The sequence below is a fragment of the Vitis vinifera genome, chromosome 8 (assembly GCF_030704535.1).
Source record: "Vitis vinifera cultivar Pinot Noir 40024 chromosome 8, ASM3070453v1".
Lineage (NCBI taxonomy): Eukaryota > Viridiplantae > Streptophyta > Magnoliopsida > Vitales > Vitaceae > Vitis > Vitis vinifera.
In genome coordinates, this window is record NC_081812.1 from 10,198,178 (window position 1) to 10,213,048 (window position 14,871).

Here is a 14,871-nt window from a genome sequence, read left to right on the forward strand (position 1 = left end):
CTCAACTGAACTATCTGAACTTTGATGTGAATCTGATCTGATCAAACATCCTCTAACTCTCCTCCAAGAATGTGACTCCAGACTCAACCGACTCCTAAACTAACTCCCTACAATGCAAACAAAATGGATGAAGGACATGAGATAGAACTCTAAAAGATGACAATACAACATGCAAGCACATGGTCCTGATGTGGCAATCCGAAATCTAGATATATGACGAGAACTCTAGAGTCATAAAGGTGTCCACTGCGTGATGGCTACAAATGTGACTAGAGAATCCCTATCAATAATCCAAGATAAAAGAGGTGTGAAAAACACACTATCACGAGATCAGTACTCCATCTATAACCACATATCCTTGAATCAACCTTCAACTCGAGCTCCATAAGAGAAAAAAATGGTAAGGTGATCAAGGCGAATATCTCGAAAAAAATGTGAATGTAAAAACGTGTCTTTCACCCTCCCATAATAAAAAGATGAGCATCGAGTCAAAAATCGAATTCAGGATCAAACAAAGGATGAAGTACTCAGCCCGTGATAGGTGTACAGTGCAAAAACAAGATGATCATGATCGAAGAACATATCCTGAACCATCAAGTAAGTGATAGCAAAGTGAAAGGATGTGTCGAGCCAAGAAAGAAAAACGAAAGCCCTAAGGAGAAAATATGACAAACTCGTCAAGTGAAAAACACAATCCAAGGTGACATGATAAGGGTGATCCAATCGATACTCAAACTCAAACCGATCTCCGAGCACTCAACTAGAGACTAAAAAGAGGGAGTGTCGAATCCGTACTATGACCTCAGAGGCTCTGAAAACCCTCAGTGCACCCACGTGTAGGGAGGGAGTCCTAATCGAAAGATCTAAGCTCATCCTACAAGGTCAAGGTGGCTCTAAATGGATACGGGTGGACTTTAAAAGATCCTTAGCAGAAGCGATCACACCCTCCGACAGAACGCAACCCTCTGCACGCCTCTAAAGAGACGGGGCACTTCCATGCAAGGTAGTCATCACCTCCGCACATGCACTACCTCAATATCCCAGGGGGTTTCCTATGGTGAAACCTCTCAAAACTCTCAGCACTCAAGGGTAATCTAAGGTACACAGTGAATAGTGTGGGTGCATCCGAAAATCCTATGAAACTAAAAGAAAACACACTGGCCACACAAATATCCTAAAATCTAGCTCTGGGCTATACAAGTCTTCAAAGTTCGGACTCCAATCAGCATCAATATGTCGACCACCTCCAGAATGCTCCCAAACATAGATATAGCCCATCGCTAAACCCTACTCCTAATCACTAGCTCAGTCGAAGAGCAAACAAAGTGACAAGTCTCGTATCAAATACGAGACCAAGGAAAACAATGTCGACCGAGACTAGGGACTTGGAAATAAGGGGATAAGCATGTGTCCCACATAGACAAGCAACTCATGCAATCACATGAAATGAGATAAGTCATGCAACAGACAGTCATGCAAAACAGGTATATATCATCCAAATTTACACACAAACTAATTGAGAAGAATATCTAGCAGTGATAGCATGTTCCATGATAATCAAGATAATATATAACCGAGAGAATCAATCATGTAAAATCAAATGATATACAATGGTGAGTTTATACATATGAGGTGATCAGAACAAACATGGCAAAATCAGAGTCACTATGCTAAGCAAGGCAAGATAATCGATCAATATAATCAACATATCAATGTCTCAAACAAATATAGCAATGAATCACGGGAAAAAATTGCCATAATCGAAATCCTTAATCAAGATAAACAATCATAATAATCAACATGTCAATGTCCCAAGTAAAAACAAACACCCAAGCATGCATTCAATGGTATCAGGAACTCTCAATGTGCAATCAAGAAATAGGTACCCACTAATCAACTCATCAAACGCCACATTTGCTTCATCCTAAGTTCAAGTTTGACCCTCTTATGATCCCCAGTGGAGTCGCCATTTTGTGGACCTCGCATTTTCGCTCATGTGTTTCCCACTCGATGGCAAACTCGATCTTTATTTGAAAAATGATTATGGACTTCTACTAGAAGATGGCATTGAAGTCTCTTCTTACTACTATCTCTGGATCAAGTATGCCCTCCTGGCATACCACTACGGTTCCCAAATGTCTCTTCCCGAACTCTCCTATATCTCTCTCTACACCTCTCATTTGGTTGAAGTAGTAAAAGGGCAGCCCAAATGGAATGCAATCAAGGTATTTGAGCATATTCATCCAAACACCCCTTACCTCCACCAATTACCCTACAGCTGAGGGGTAGTCTTCCTCTCCAAGCATTGGAGAGGATTCTACGTATACATGAACATGAGGTTCACGAAAAATGCCAAAGAAGACCCAGTCTAGATTCCAAAATCCAGAACTAAAGATTGGCAAGCTTCATGGAAGAAATTCCTGAACGACATGATGTATCTCAGAGGGTATGTCAATCTATACCCAAACTTCCCAAAATAGCACAGCTTTTCGACCAATTACGTGGAGCCATGAGCCCATATCATACCATTGCTCGGTCAGAAATACCATGCATTCATTTCTATTAGTATTCTTTCAAGCAAAACATTAAACTCGGATTGAACCCGTGTCAAGCAATGGTCGGGATTTTTCAAAAACAAAAAAAATGAAGGTTCAAGAAACAGAGCATGCTTAGAATCCATTAATCAAGACTCCATCTCATGTTGCACTCAATGGGTCTAAACAGGTGAGACAAGCAGAGAGCAATGGCATGATTAATCAAACATCATTCTCAAAACAATCCATACGATCAATAATTGATAGGAGAAATCAGAGAAAGCAGAAAAGAACCAAAACAGAGCAAGCATAAAAACAAACTCAAATTCAGCAAAACCCAACAAACTATGCTTAAGATCAACAATGTCAGTGGAGGAAAATAAAGAAATACAAAGGGAAAATGCTCATAATGGCCATACTTGAGCCCTCAAGCAAAGATGATACAACTTACTTTCTGCTCAAACTCTTCTAAGACACCTAATTTGTTTTCTCCAGTCCTTCTCCTTAAGCAAACTTGTTTTTCAAGCTCTCTCTTCCTTTTTCCAGCCACCCTCTCTCTTGGTTTTCTCCCTCAAAAACTCTCTCAACTACCCTCTGAAAACTCCAAGAATCTCAAAAATCCCCTGCATCTCTCTCTCTAGCTCTCTAAAAAGCTCATCTTCTCTCTAGCGAGCTCCCCTCTCTGGTTTTCGTCCCAAAAGTTTTCTTTTCTTCTTTTCTCTCCTCCAGAAAATGCTTTCTTCCTCTTCTCCCTTGCCCAAGCAAAGAATCCCCCCAAAATATCTCCAAGCAACACTCCAAAAAGCACCCCCTCCTCTCACCTGCAGCTGCCAGAGACGCTCCTCCATAACGACCTAAAGATTCTCATGCCACGCATCAGCCGTTGATTGCCCCCAGAAAACTGCCCATCCACCCTCTCATGCACGTGCTGCCAAAAATAAAAATAAAAAGTGGCAAAGAAATGCTTCCTAAAATGCCTTTACCTATAGACCAAAACGAGGGTCTACAGTCGTTTAGGCCTAATTAGTGAAAATAGAGAATGAAAAAAAACTTTTTTGTGCATTTGTGCAATCTCTTCAAGCCAAATGTATGCAGTTCAAAGAAAAGTAGAAAAAGAAAGCAAAGAATATTTAGCACCTTCAGTTTACTTTAAATCAATCTAAGACCACTATGAAAGCTTAGCACTCCAAACTGATTGTTGACTATGCTAAATAGGTGGACAAAATGTATTACTATGCATATTAGTGTTGTAAAAAAAAAACACAACATCATTGAAGATTTTAACACAGATGAAGATTTTATGACCAATGATGAGGCAGCTAACCTAGAGGACCCTGCCCAAGATGGCTCTCAAACTGGTGAAGGGGTGACTGTTACTGGAGCAAGTGGGGAAAACACTCTCACAACCAACTTAGCCCCTATGATATCCCCATATTGGTAGAGGACCCTAGCAAGGCAAGTGTCTATGTCGCCTAAGTCAAATATTGGAAATAAAATAAAAACACTAAAGGCTAAGGCCAAGAGTACCCAATCAAGTTGGTAGAATAAGAGACTTTTCTTTTTATTTTGTTTAAACTTTGGTACATTTGCATAACTCATACTTTGATACCTTTTTTGGGCATGCCCTAAGTGGCTTTAGCCCTTTTTTTTGTTTTTACCTTTTTTGGATGATTTCCTAATAGGTTTTTTTTTTTTTATTCGATGAGCTATTATATATCAAAGTCGCTTCCCTATGGCACTTACTTATACTAGAAGGTGGTTTCCTTGCCCTAATTGGTAAGGTCTTATATGTAGCATATGCTTAGAGTATTTCTCCCAAACCATCATTATTCCTATGGCTAAAAAGGGAGTGTGATACACTCATTTCTTTCTCCATTCTAGCCCTAAGCTGGGCATTTTATAATTCATTACATTTTGAGAAGCAAAGTTTCATTCAAACAAATTCCACTACAAATAATACCTTTTTAAATTCGAAATGTTCTAAGGTTGGGGTATGCATCTCTCATTCAATTTCTCTAGATAATATGCCCCACCTTGGCCAACTTCATATTCTTTATAAGGTCCTTCCCAGTTTGTGTGAAACTTTCTTAACATAGGTTCTATCATGTTCTCGGAGATCTTTCTTAGAACTAAGTCTATAGGTTGCAAAAAGGGTGGCTTAGTGTGCTTATTATAGTGTTCCATGGCTTGACGATGGTAGGCCTCCAACTATATTAGGGCAGTCTCTCTCAATTCATCTAATCAATCTAAATTAGACTCCAATCCTTCGCCATTTTGTTGATTTTGGTAGGTGTGCAATTTGGGCATTCCAACCTTAATAGGAATGACTACTTCCATACCAAATGCTAAGAAGAAATGTGTTTCTCCTATTGGGCACTTCTGAGTAGTTCAATATGCCCAAAGTACTCCGAGAAGTTTTTCGACCTAGTGCCCCTTAGTCTCATGAAGCCATTTTTTTCAAGGCATCCAGCAACACTTTGTTCATAGTTTCAGCCTAGTCGTTAGATTGTGGGTAATGAGGGGTTGACTAAAGATTCCTTATTCCTAACTCAATGCAAAACTTACGATATTCAACCTTATCAAACTACGACCTATTGTCTAAAATATAACCTAGGGTACTCCAAAGTGACAAACAACATTCTTCCATAAGAACTTGGTCTCATCCTTGTCTTTGATTATGGCATAAGCAGCTCTACCCACTTACTGAAATAGCTAGTCATCATGAGAAGGAATCATTTTTGCACTAGAGCAATGGGCAACAATCCTACTATATCGATTCCTTATTACGTGAATGGTCAAGGGCCCACTGTTGGTGTTAGAAGTTCTAAGGGGAGTTGGGGTATGTGTGCATATTTTTGGCAACTATCATCCTCTTGTATCAATGTCTTCGTATCTTTCTACATTGTTGGCTAATAGTAGCCTTACATCCGAGGTCGATGAGTGAGTGTGCACCGACCGAGTGATTTCCACAAAACCTTGTGTGTAGTTCCATAAGGGCATATCAAGCTTTGTTTAGCTTTAAGAATTTCAAGTACAACCCACTAGAGGACCTCTTGTATATCATGATTCACCATAGGTCCTATCCAATGTGTAACGGTACACACTAGTATACTCACCATGGGAAACCTATCTCAACGGTCAAGACAAGTCATCCCTCAAATTATGAGGTAGTACATTATAGTCTCTACTAGATTGCCCAAATCCATAAATCGACTGTGAATTACTTATCACTTTGCAAGGGACTCATGACTTGTATCCTCTATGCAACTTCTAATGCACCCCAGTTATGTACAATGCAAGTTATATGGGCATGTGTGCTCAGATAAACAATTAATACAAATGCAATAATAAAGAGAGAGCAAGAAACATAAATAAATGAATTTATTAATGAATCTAAAATGGTTATATCAAGTCATGCTTTCTAAGGCTCCATCCCAACAATGTATATATACCCTTTTAGGGGTTATGACTTCACTTTTGAGAGCTCATTTTTCTTATTCACTTCATAGAGAAGAAAGCCCTAGCCACCAACCCTCGGAGAGGATTCCACCCCGTCGTGTGCTAAGATTCGAAAAAAAAGTCATTGGGTAGAAGGCTTTTAGTTTGTATCTTCTACAATAGTATTTGATCTAAAAATATTGATCCATATCACTGGTGTGACCCCTTCTCTCTCTAGAACTAAAGTTTTTATTATTACTACTTTCTATGTGCTTAGAGAGCTAATAAAATAACATGCATTGTAATGGTCCCAGGGATGGGAATGGATATAACCGAGGTATTCCCAACAGTCCTACTATTTTTACTGAAGTTTATGTATGGACCTATATGATACGCATAAAAACACTTTTGTAATTACTAAAACACCTTACATGAAAATTATTGATACTCATCATTCAAACTTAACTAACAACAAAGAGATGAAATTAGAACAACTAACCTTTTGTTTTATACACACACTAGAAGTGAATAAAGGGCTAAAAGATTGTTAAAAAAACCAGTGAGATGTAGTTATGGTGTTTTCTACATCTTCACATAATTAAATTCATTATTCTCCACCTTTTCTCCGTTACTTGTTTACTACATATTTAAGGTTTCTATCTAGGATCTTCATATCCAAGTTTAGAACCATCTCCATTTCTACATGTTAAGCTAGCCAAATTGTATTCAAGTCCATTAATAAAGGACCAACATGCATTTATTTTAATTTTATACAACTAGTGTGATAATTAAACATTTGGTGTGTTATAAGCTCATCCACGAAAGGGATGTCAATGACTATTTTTATTTTTATTTTATAATAGGCAAAAATGAGACATTTTTTTTAGTCCAATAAGTTACCATTATATCTATTTTTCTCACAATCTAAAAAACTACATTTTGAAGACCAACAATTAACCCTTTTTCCCTTATTTTTTTCACTTGATGAAGTTTAAGGAAAACCCATAATTCATATACCTTATATGAAAAATGAAGTACTCCCTAACTTAAAAACATCCATATGTAACTAACCCTTTTATTAGCCACTAACAATGTAAATGTCAACTTTAGAATGAACAGTAGCATCCAAATTGCATTCCTGTAGAGAAATACTTCACTCCAAATTGCTCTTTTAATGATAAAGATAAAGGAAGACAAAGAAGAAAATAAAAGGGACTCTTATTGTTTAACAACTAAAATTCTTGAAACAATTATAAACAAAAAATAATAAATTACAACCACATTATGAGAAATCCACATGATGCAAAATTGGAAGCAAAAAATTAGACCTAAAGTTTTACATTCTCCTCACATAAAAAAACACACAAATTCCTAGACAAACCATTCATATATGGACTTTTTGCCAAAAAAAAAAAATCAAATCCAAACCAAAATAAAGCCACTGTCTATGAGCACACCAATATCTCAGAAACATGAATAATCTTCAACCATTCCAAAAATGATTATACCTTAAGCAAACAAAAAAAATACTTGAAGCAACTTTTTCAATCAAGTGTCTCTCCAAACCTTCCTTTGTGTACGTCCTTCTATTTAGGAATGGCAATTTCACAGGTTTTTCGGGTCACCCGCCCTGCCCCGCCCCGATTAGAATGGGTATGGGAGTATAGAAATCGGGGATGGGATGAGTTCAAGTTTTTAAAAAAAACCAGAATCGGGTTCGGGGTGGGATCGAGTTTAGTAACAATATGCCCTGCCCCACCCCACCCCGAATATGAAACTACAAGTTTACCCTCACCTATAAATATTTGCTTCCTATCCTTTCTGGTCTTCCTCTCACGTTTTAGGTTTTTTTTCTCTCGTTTTAGGGTTCTCGTTCTTGGGGTTGTTGATGAGAACACAAGTGATGATGGAAACGGAGCTGTCCCGAATCACCTGAGACGACCTCATCATACTAGATTGCCTCGACCCCTTTCTGCACCAGTTTCCAATGTGAAGAAATGGCTTCCGCAAATCCCTCCCATCCTCGTTCTCGTCCCTGAAACTCATCCCTAATCTGTAATCAGCAACTCAAGTGTTCGTCAAAATGCTAAAAATGGTGTGTTTTGGACAGTTGGAGAACTCAATGTAGAAATCTATCGGATAATCCATCCAAAACTACCATTTTCTCCATGGGAATCGTTTTAGGTTTTTTTTTTTTTTGGAATTTTGATTTTTTTGGTTTGGGGTGTTTTTTTGTCAGTTTTTGGGCAAAAGATGCGAAATTTGTTGGTGATATTTGGGATTGTCCAGATTTGTAATCCGGTGGCAACAAGATGGTCTTTTTGCTAATTTATTTTCCTCATTTCAGCAGTTTGTAACTCATTGTTTTCACCTGTTTTTGGGCAACCCGGGTCGGAACGGCCGGGGATGGGATTTTGATTATTATTTCAAAACGGGGATGAGATTACATACCCCGCCCCGCCCCGGGTTTGGGACGGGGATGAGATTTGTTTTGAATAAACGGGACGGGGTTGGGATGAGGGCGACCTGTCCCGAACCCGCCCCGTTGCCATTCTTACTTCTATTGTCAAACCTGGGCCTTTCATTGGTGCGAACTCAAATCTATAGCAATGACGAATTTTTTGGTCAATTAAGGAAGCTATATAAAAACTGAAATCTAGGGCTTGAGAATGAAACTTTAGTTTTTAGGCTTCCGACAAAAAAAACAAAAAAAAGGAAGATTGGGGATTAAGTGTATTTTTAACTTTATATGCTGATCAGTTGTCAACATATCCATGATATCAATTTTCAAAAAACTATTAGGTATTGGGCTCAAATATGGGTCTTTTAGGGATACTGAGCCAATTATTAACTCAATCTGACATGAAAGTACAATTCTCCCTAATTTCATTTGAAAATCAACCACTTCTGGGCTTACCAATCAAAAATTGATCAGTGTTTCAAACCTGTTCTACATACTGTTAAAATGAAGTGTATCCTGTATAGTATAAACAGATTTCTAAAGCTAGAGGTTACATCCCCAGAAACTTTAACAAGGAGCCGATGACATGGGTTGATGGCCTGCATCCGTCTCAAAAAAGTTTTTTCAATACCCTAAATTGTATTTCATGTTTGTTGGAATCAAATGACCCAAAGATCTTAGAACTAGCCCTTGCTTGATTGGCCAATCAGACTGCTACCCTTCATCTTTTCAATCTCTGGCAGTTTCAGTCGACAAGTATTCCACATTTATAATGTAATTTATGTGCTGCTTGTGATTCTTTATAAACGAATCTTGCCTAATTCACAAATCCAGAGAGGGAATGATACCCAACTTACGTATTTTAAAACTGTCTAAAGAGGAATTTTTGAAGTAGATGGTGGAAAGTTTTATCCATTTCCGAATGACTATTAATAAAATATTAGGCGGCTGCTGAGAATTCTACCTACCACGATGACCATGACTTTGAACTATCAATCCGTCATCGTTAAGAATGCAGATGGGAAGAAACCAGATAAAAAGTAAAGCCTAATTTATCTACATTCAAAAATATTAGATAAGGGAGGTGAAAAATGATGTCATGATTGGAATTGTTTAGCAGTACAAGCAATAGTGGCAGAGTCAAAAAGTTGGGTTATGACTTATGAGGGACAAATTAAACCTTTAAGTTTTATAATAACTCTTGGACAACTTTGAAAAGTAGTTAATTGTATCCTTCTTATTATTTAACAAGCTAAGTATAATTTAAAATATTAATTATAAAATTAAGTAATATATATATAACTTTGGTAAAAAGAAATCTTAGACTTCATAAAAAATCAAAGGAATTGAATTTGAAAAAAAAAAAAGTAAGAAATCTAACTATAAATTTTTTTATAATCTTTTGTAAAAAAAAAATTAAATTTTTTCAAAGAATCTAATCATTTCTCTAATAAATTTTGAGATTTTTTTCAAAAAACTAAATATAAAATCAATTGAAGATGATAAATCTTTAGTAGAAAATTATCTAATAGCACCATCACTAAAACATAAGTATCTAGATAGTTAAAGTTTTAATGGAATTATATGTCACCTTAAATAAACTATAAGTAGTTAAAAAAGTTTAATAATTATTATTGTCTATAATTCATAGTATTCTATTAAGACATTACTTTCAATGATTATGAAAAATAAATTATGATAATGCCTACATGAGAAAAAAAAAATGATGAAGATAGAATAAAAAAGAAAATAAAAATAAAAATATTCAACTGATTTTATTTGCTTTTTAGTTTTATTTGAAATTTATAAAAATATTTTTATTTAAATATATTAATATATATATATATATATATATATAGAAGTAAATTTATTTCTTTATTAATAATATAAGTGGTTAAAATATTCAATATTTTATAAATAATAAATATCATATTTTCAAACCAAAAATTTGATGTTTAATCAAAACTGTTTGTTCTGTAAAATGAATAAAATGAAAAAAAAAATTAAATAAAATAAATGAGAAGAAATTATAATCAACATGTAACATTATTATATTTCATGTATAATAAATATGAGAAGAAGCGTGGATAAATTATCGGATCATTTATCATATCTACTATTGTAATAAGATGAAAAAAAATTAAATAAAATAAATGAGAAGAAATTATAATCAACACGTAACATTATTATATTTCATGTATAACAAATATGAGAAGAAGGTGGATAAATTATAGGATCATTTTTCATATCTACTATTGTCCACGGGATAAGAGGTAATGATATATCCTATTCCATTGTTAGTTAAACAGAAGACAGAAATTTATTTATTTTTCTCTATCTTTTATCTTATATGTTCCGTGAACCAAACATGTCAGGACGGGATTTTTTTCTGTTTTCTTTTCATCATATTCATTGACTTTAATATAATTCTGTTAGGTTTTGCAGGTCCATCAATATTGCTGAGAGAAATGGAAAAGATGAAAATGCCTACGAGGGTATGCATGGAGATGCCGGTGAACCATCAGATGATGAAGAATGAACCAGTTCCAGCACCATAATAGACAAAGCACTACATGTAGATCAAGCCAGCTGACTTGAAACCCAGTCTACTTCACATACATACAGCCTCTTCTCCGACCTATGTTTAACAAATGGGAATGATATAGAAAGTCTGTCCTCCAAAAACAAGGCTCTGATATTGTCTTAAAGCACCAATAGTTCTAAAAGCTTATGTTGTCAGTGACAAGCAAACAATTCAAGATGTTGATTATGGCTGAAAAATGGGAGGTCTTACATAACAGCTCAGCTGCTAAAGCTATAGTAACAAAACTGAATAAACTAGGAGCATAACCACGAAACAGGCACCTAAGTTCTCTATACTATATTACGTTCTCATCAGATTCTTCTGTCGCCAAAATTTAATAATGGTGAAATATATAATAGTTCTTTTTTGAATTAATTACATATATAGATAGGCAAAATTGTCATCCATATTTTCCTACTTAATTTATTACCATGAACTTCAAACCATGCCACTGAAAAAGACGAGCAATTCTTCTTACAAATTGGAGTTTAATTCTCCAGAAAGTCAAATGCTCAAGACAAGATAATCATGCTACAATTTTCTGAAGTATATCAAACCTTTTGGTTTTAGCATATTTGTCACTCAGTAATTTCATCTGCTTCGGCGAAAATATTCCAAACACTAAAGAAAGAGCTAGCTAGTACTGCAGACACTGGTATATGCACTGCTGAAAAAGGAAAGTAGAAAAACCCTATTGCAAATTTGATGAGTACTAATGATTATTCAAATATTTTTGCTTGCTTATCTTTTCTTTGTATGCATACTGTTTGAACATTCTTTTTTCCTTATGCCCATTTTTAATTTGACTCTCTTTTGCCCACATCCACATGGAAGTTTGCTGGGATGATAAAAGAACTGCTATGTGGATGAAAGTCACCAATTCAAGTTTGATAGCTAAATTATAGAAGGCAATGACAAAAGAAACAACAAAAAGAGGAACAAAGTTCTGACTATTAATAACTTGTATCATGGTATAAGACAATCATAAAATGCTTTCTCTAGAATAAGTACCTCAAGATCTCACTTAGAATTGTCCCATTCATATAGTCAGATCAAGAGTACTTGCCCTTGTTGCATGCTCCATACTATCATCTCGCCCTTCCTTCAACCTACTAAGCTTTGAGGATGATGGTGAGTACAAAGACAGGGATAAATTGCAGCTGTCGACTTCATTATCCTCCAAACCTCGAGCGGTCTCATCATTCCTTGGTGTTAACTTAAGAGAGAGATTCAAATCAAGGTCACAATCCGAAGCCTTCCTTTTCACTGTCCTCCACTCCTGTAGGTTCGTTGCTGTGTTCATATCTGAAGGGATCCTGCTCTTGAGACTCATATGTTCTCTGCGCTCTCTTACATGCGCTTGCATTTGGGTTAACTGATTGAGCTCTTTCAGGCTTGATCCGGCTTGGCCTCGCCAGGATTCATGATCATGAAATGAGGTCTGGAATGAATCTTTCCGTACATGGGTTCCCCAAGTAGAGTATTCATTTAAAGAAGTACCCATATGGAAGTTGCAACTAGTAGAATTGTTATTGTTGCCACCAAATATCCTTTCAGTGACTGAACCATAAAATCCTGGTCTGGTGGTCTTATCAACTGAACTCCGGCCAATAAAAGGACTGTGCATCCAGTTCTCATGGGCACTCCATGAAGCATCTCCATATCTTTAGAACAGGAGGAATCTTGTTACAAGATTACACCATAAAGAAGAAAACCATATTCAGAAAGAAATTGTGTTTGGCTTATCAACTTTCATACCTGAAACTAGAAGTAGGTCTTTGATTGAGTCCTTGTAACATGGGGAGTTGGCTGAGGTTGTAAATATTTGGATCTCCACTTTCCACAAGATGCCGATGATCAGCCAGTACTGTCATGGAAAAGCCACTTGTGCGCATCAGGATTCCAATTAATCAAAAGCCCTAATTTCTGTTTATGAAAAGGAAAAGCAATATGGAAAAATTGGGTACCTTGACCAGGATCTTCGATCTTCTTGCTTCGATACATCTAACAAACAAACCAAATTGAAGGCAAAAAAAAGATAAATTTTCAGTTATTCGGACCAAAAAAAATACTAGATCTACAAATGAATGAAAGAATTTTAGTCAATGATTTCATCTATGGCTTATTGGCTAATCAAATAACCTGTAGATGGCTTTTGACATGAGCAATGTTAAGTCCCTTGATGTTCATCAGTTGAAGAACCAGCTTAGGTGTGGCTCCTGCACCAGAAGAATTAGAATTGTAATAACATACCCCACTAGTTGCTTGAGAAGTTACATGAGATTGAAGAGATCCTAGATTGAGAACTCACTTTCTTGTCCACCGAGTCTTTCAACAGCATGAACAAAACGAAGGTGGAGATCAGGTGTCCATCTGAGTCTTGGCATCTTGGATCGAACATATGGTCGTACCGCTCCTGAATGCCCCTTCTTCTCATTCTCTTCAACAGTGCTGTTGCTTGAGCTTCTACAGTTTTTATGCTTACCTTCACTATCATTCTCTTCGCTCTCATCCTCGTCCTCATTCTGTTCAGAAGGACTTGTCTTGGAACCTTCTGCGCAGTGGCTTTCCTCCATGGTTCCTGTTTGTCTTTCACTTCTTATTCTACTTTCAAGCTCCAGGTTCAGGACTTATAATTTCAAAGGAGAAGGAAAAATCAGACAAAGGTTTTAGGGCTAAGATCAACTCGGGAAATAATTACTATAGATTAGGACCTGCAGGAGTAGCTAGCTATAAGACGACCATGATCCTTATCATCTTCCTTCTCTCTCCTTTCTTCTAACCCATTCCAAGACAGGAAGATTTTCATTAGGAGAAAAGAGATCGATCTTAGCATGAAAGTTCCATGGCTAGAGAAGAGAAATGACAATTGAGTTACAGTACCATGCGCAACAAATGGGAACAGAAACCCTAGACCTTGACATAGAAGACAGAAGTCTCTCTCTAGATCTCTTATGGAAACATTTAATTAATATATACTGTATACATGCATGTATGACTTGTATATGAATGCATTATTGCAAGCATGTGTCCATGCATGCTTGCAAGGATGTTTTGCAATTGGTTAATGAAGTATAAATAATATTTGGGTCATGCCAGTTTTAAACTTGTAAGGATCAGCTTTAGTGAAGTATTTATCAAAGTGATGTTGTACACTAGGAACACCTACCTCTTTCTGATGTGCTTCTTCAAAAGAGATAAGAAGTTAATACCCTTCATTTTTGCGTTAAGACTGATGCTATTTCTTCCTCAATGTCTGGTCATTTTCTTCAGTTTTACAGACAATGTAACATAAAATGAATTATCAACTCATTCATCAAATATATAGATATATAAGAATTAATGAACTGGTAGACAAATCAATAACACGCCAAAGTCTGTCACCAAAATCAATATATTCCCAGAGGAAGTTTCCTGCAACATTTTACTATGTACAAAGACTTTGTGCACTACATGAGTCTGTTTTGGAATGGTCTTCCAAGTTTTTCAAACTAAATCATGTTATAATCGACCTCTTCACAAGCTTGAGGTGAACATAATAAAAACAAAGTTTAAAATTATTTAAAAATTCAGGCAAATAAAATCATGAATATAAATTAACTTGATAATTGGAAGCGAAACACTCCAAGTTTGGCTAAAGATTGCTTCCTTCTGCATGATTGTGTCAAGGAATTACTTGGGATTCTCATGGGTAACTCATCAGGGTTGCTGAGATGCATCATCCATATGTGAGTGAGGCCCTACTCAAATAAAAAAATAAAACTAAAAATTTGCTGAACTCCCCTTTAATCGGGAATCACGGATTGTGTTCCCACTCGGGTTCTGGACTTATCCTCACCACGTAAACCCACCTA

At 36.2% G+C, this 14,871-nt stretch overlaps 1 protein-coding gene across 1 annotated transcript; it reads right to left on the reverse strand.

The window, feature by feature from the left end:
- Positions 1-11,884: 11,884 nt before the first annotated feature.
- Positions 11,885-13,970, reverse strand: LOC100265991 (uncharacterized). Its single transcript, XM_059738933.1, has 5 exons — positions 13,329-13,970; positions 13,160-13,236; positions 12,985-13,021; positions 12,776-12,884; positions 11,885-12,681 (listed from the first exon to the last, which is right to left on the reverse strand). The coding sequence occupies exons 1-5, from the start codon at positions 13,591-13,593 to the stop codon at positions 12,057-12,059; spliced, it is 1,113 nt and encodes a 370-aa protein (XP_059594916.1). The 5' UTR covers positions 13,594-13,970; the 3' UTR covers positions 11,885-12,056.
- Between the last annotated feature and the right edge of the window lie 901 nt (positions 13,971-14,871).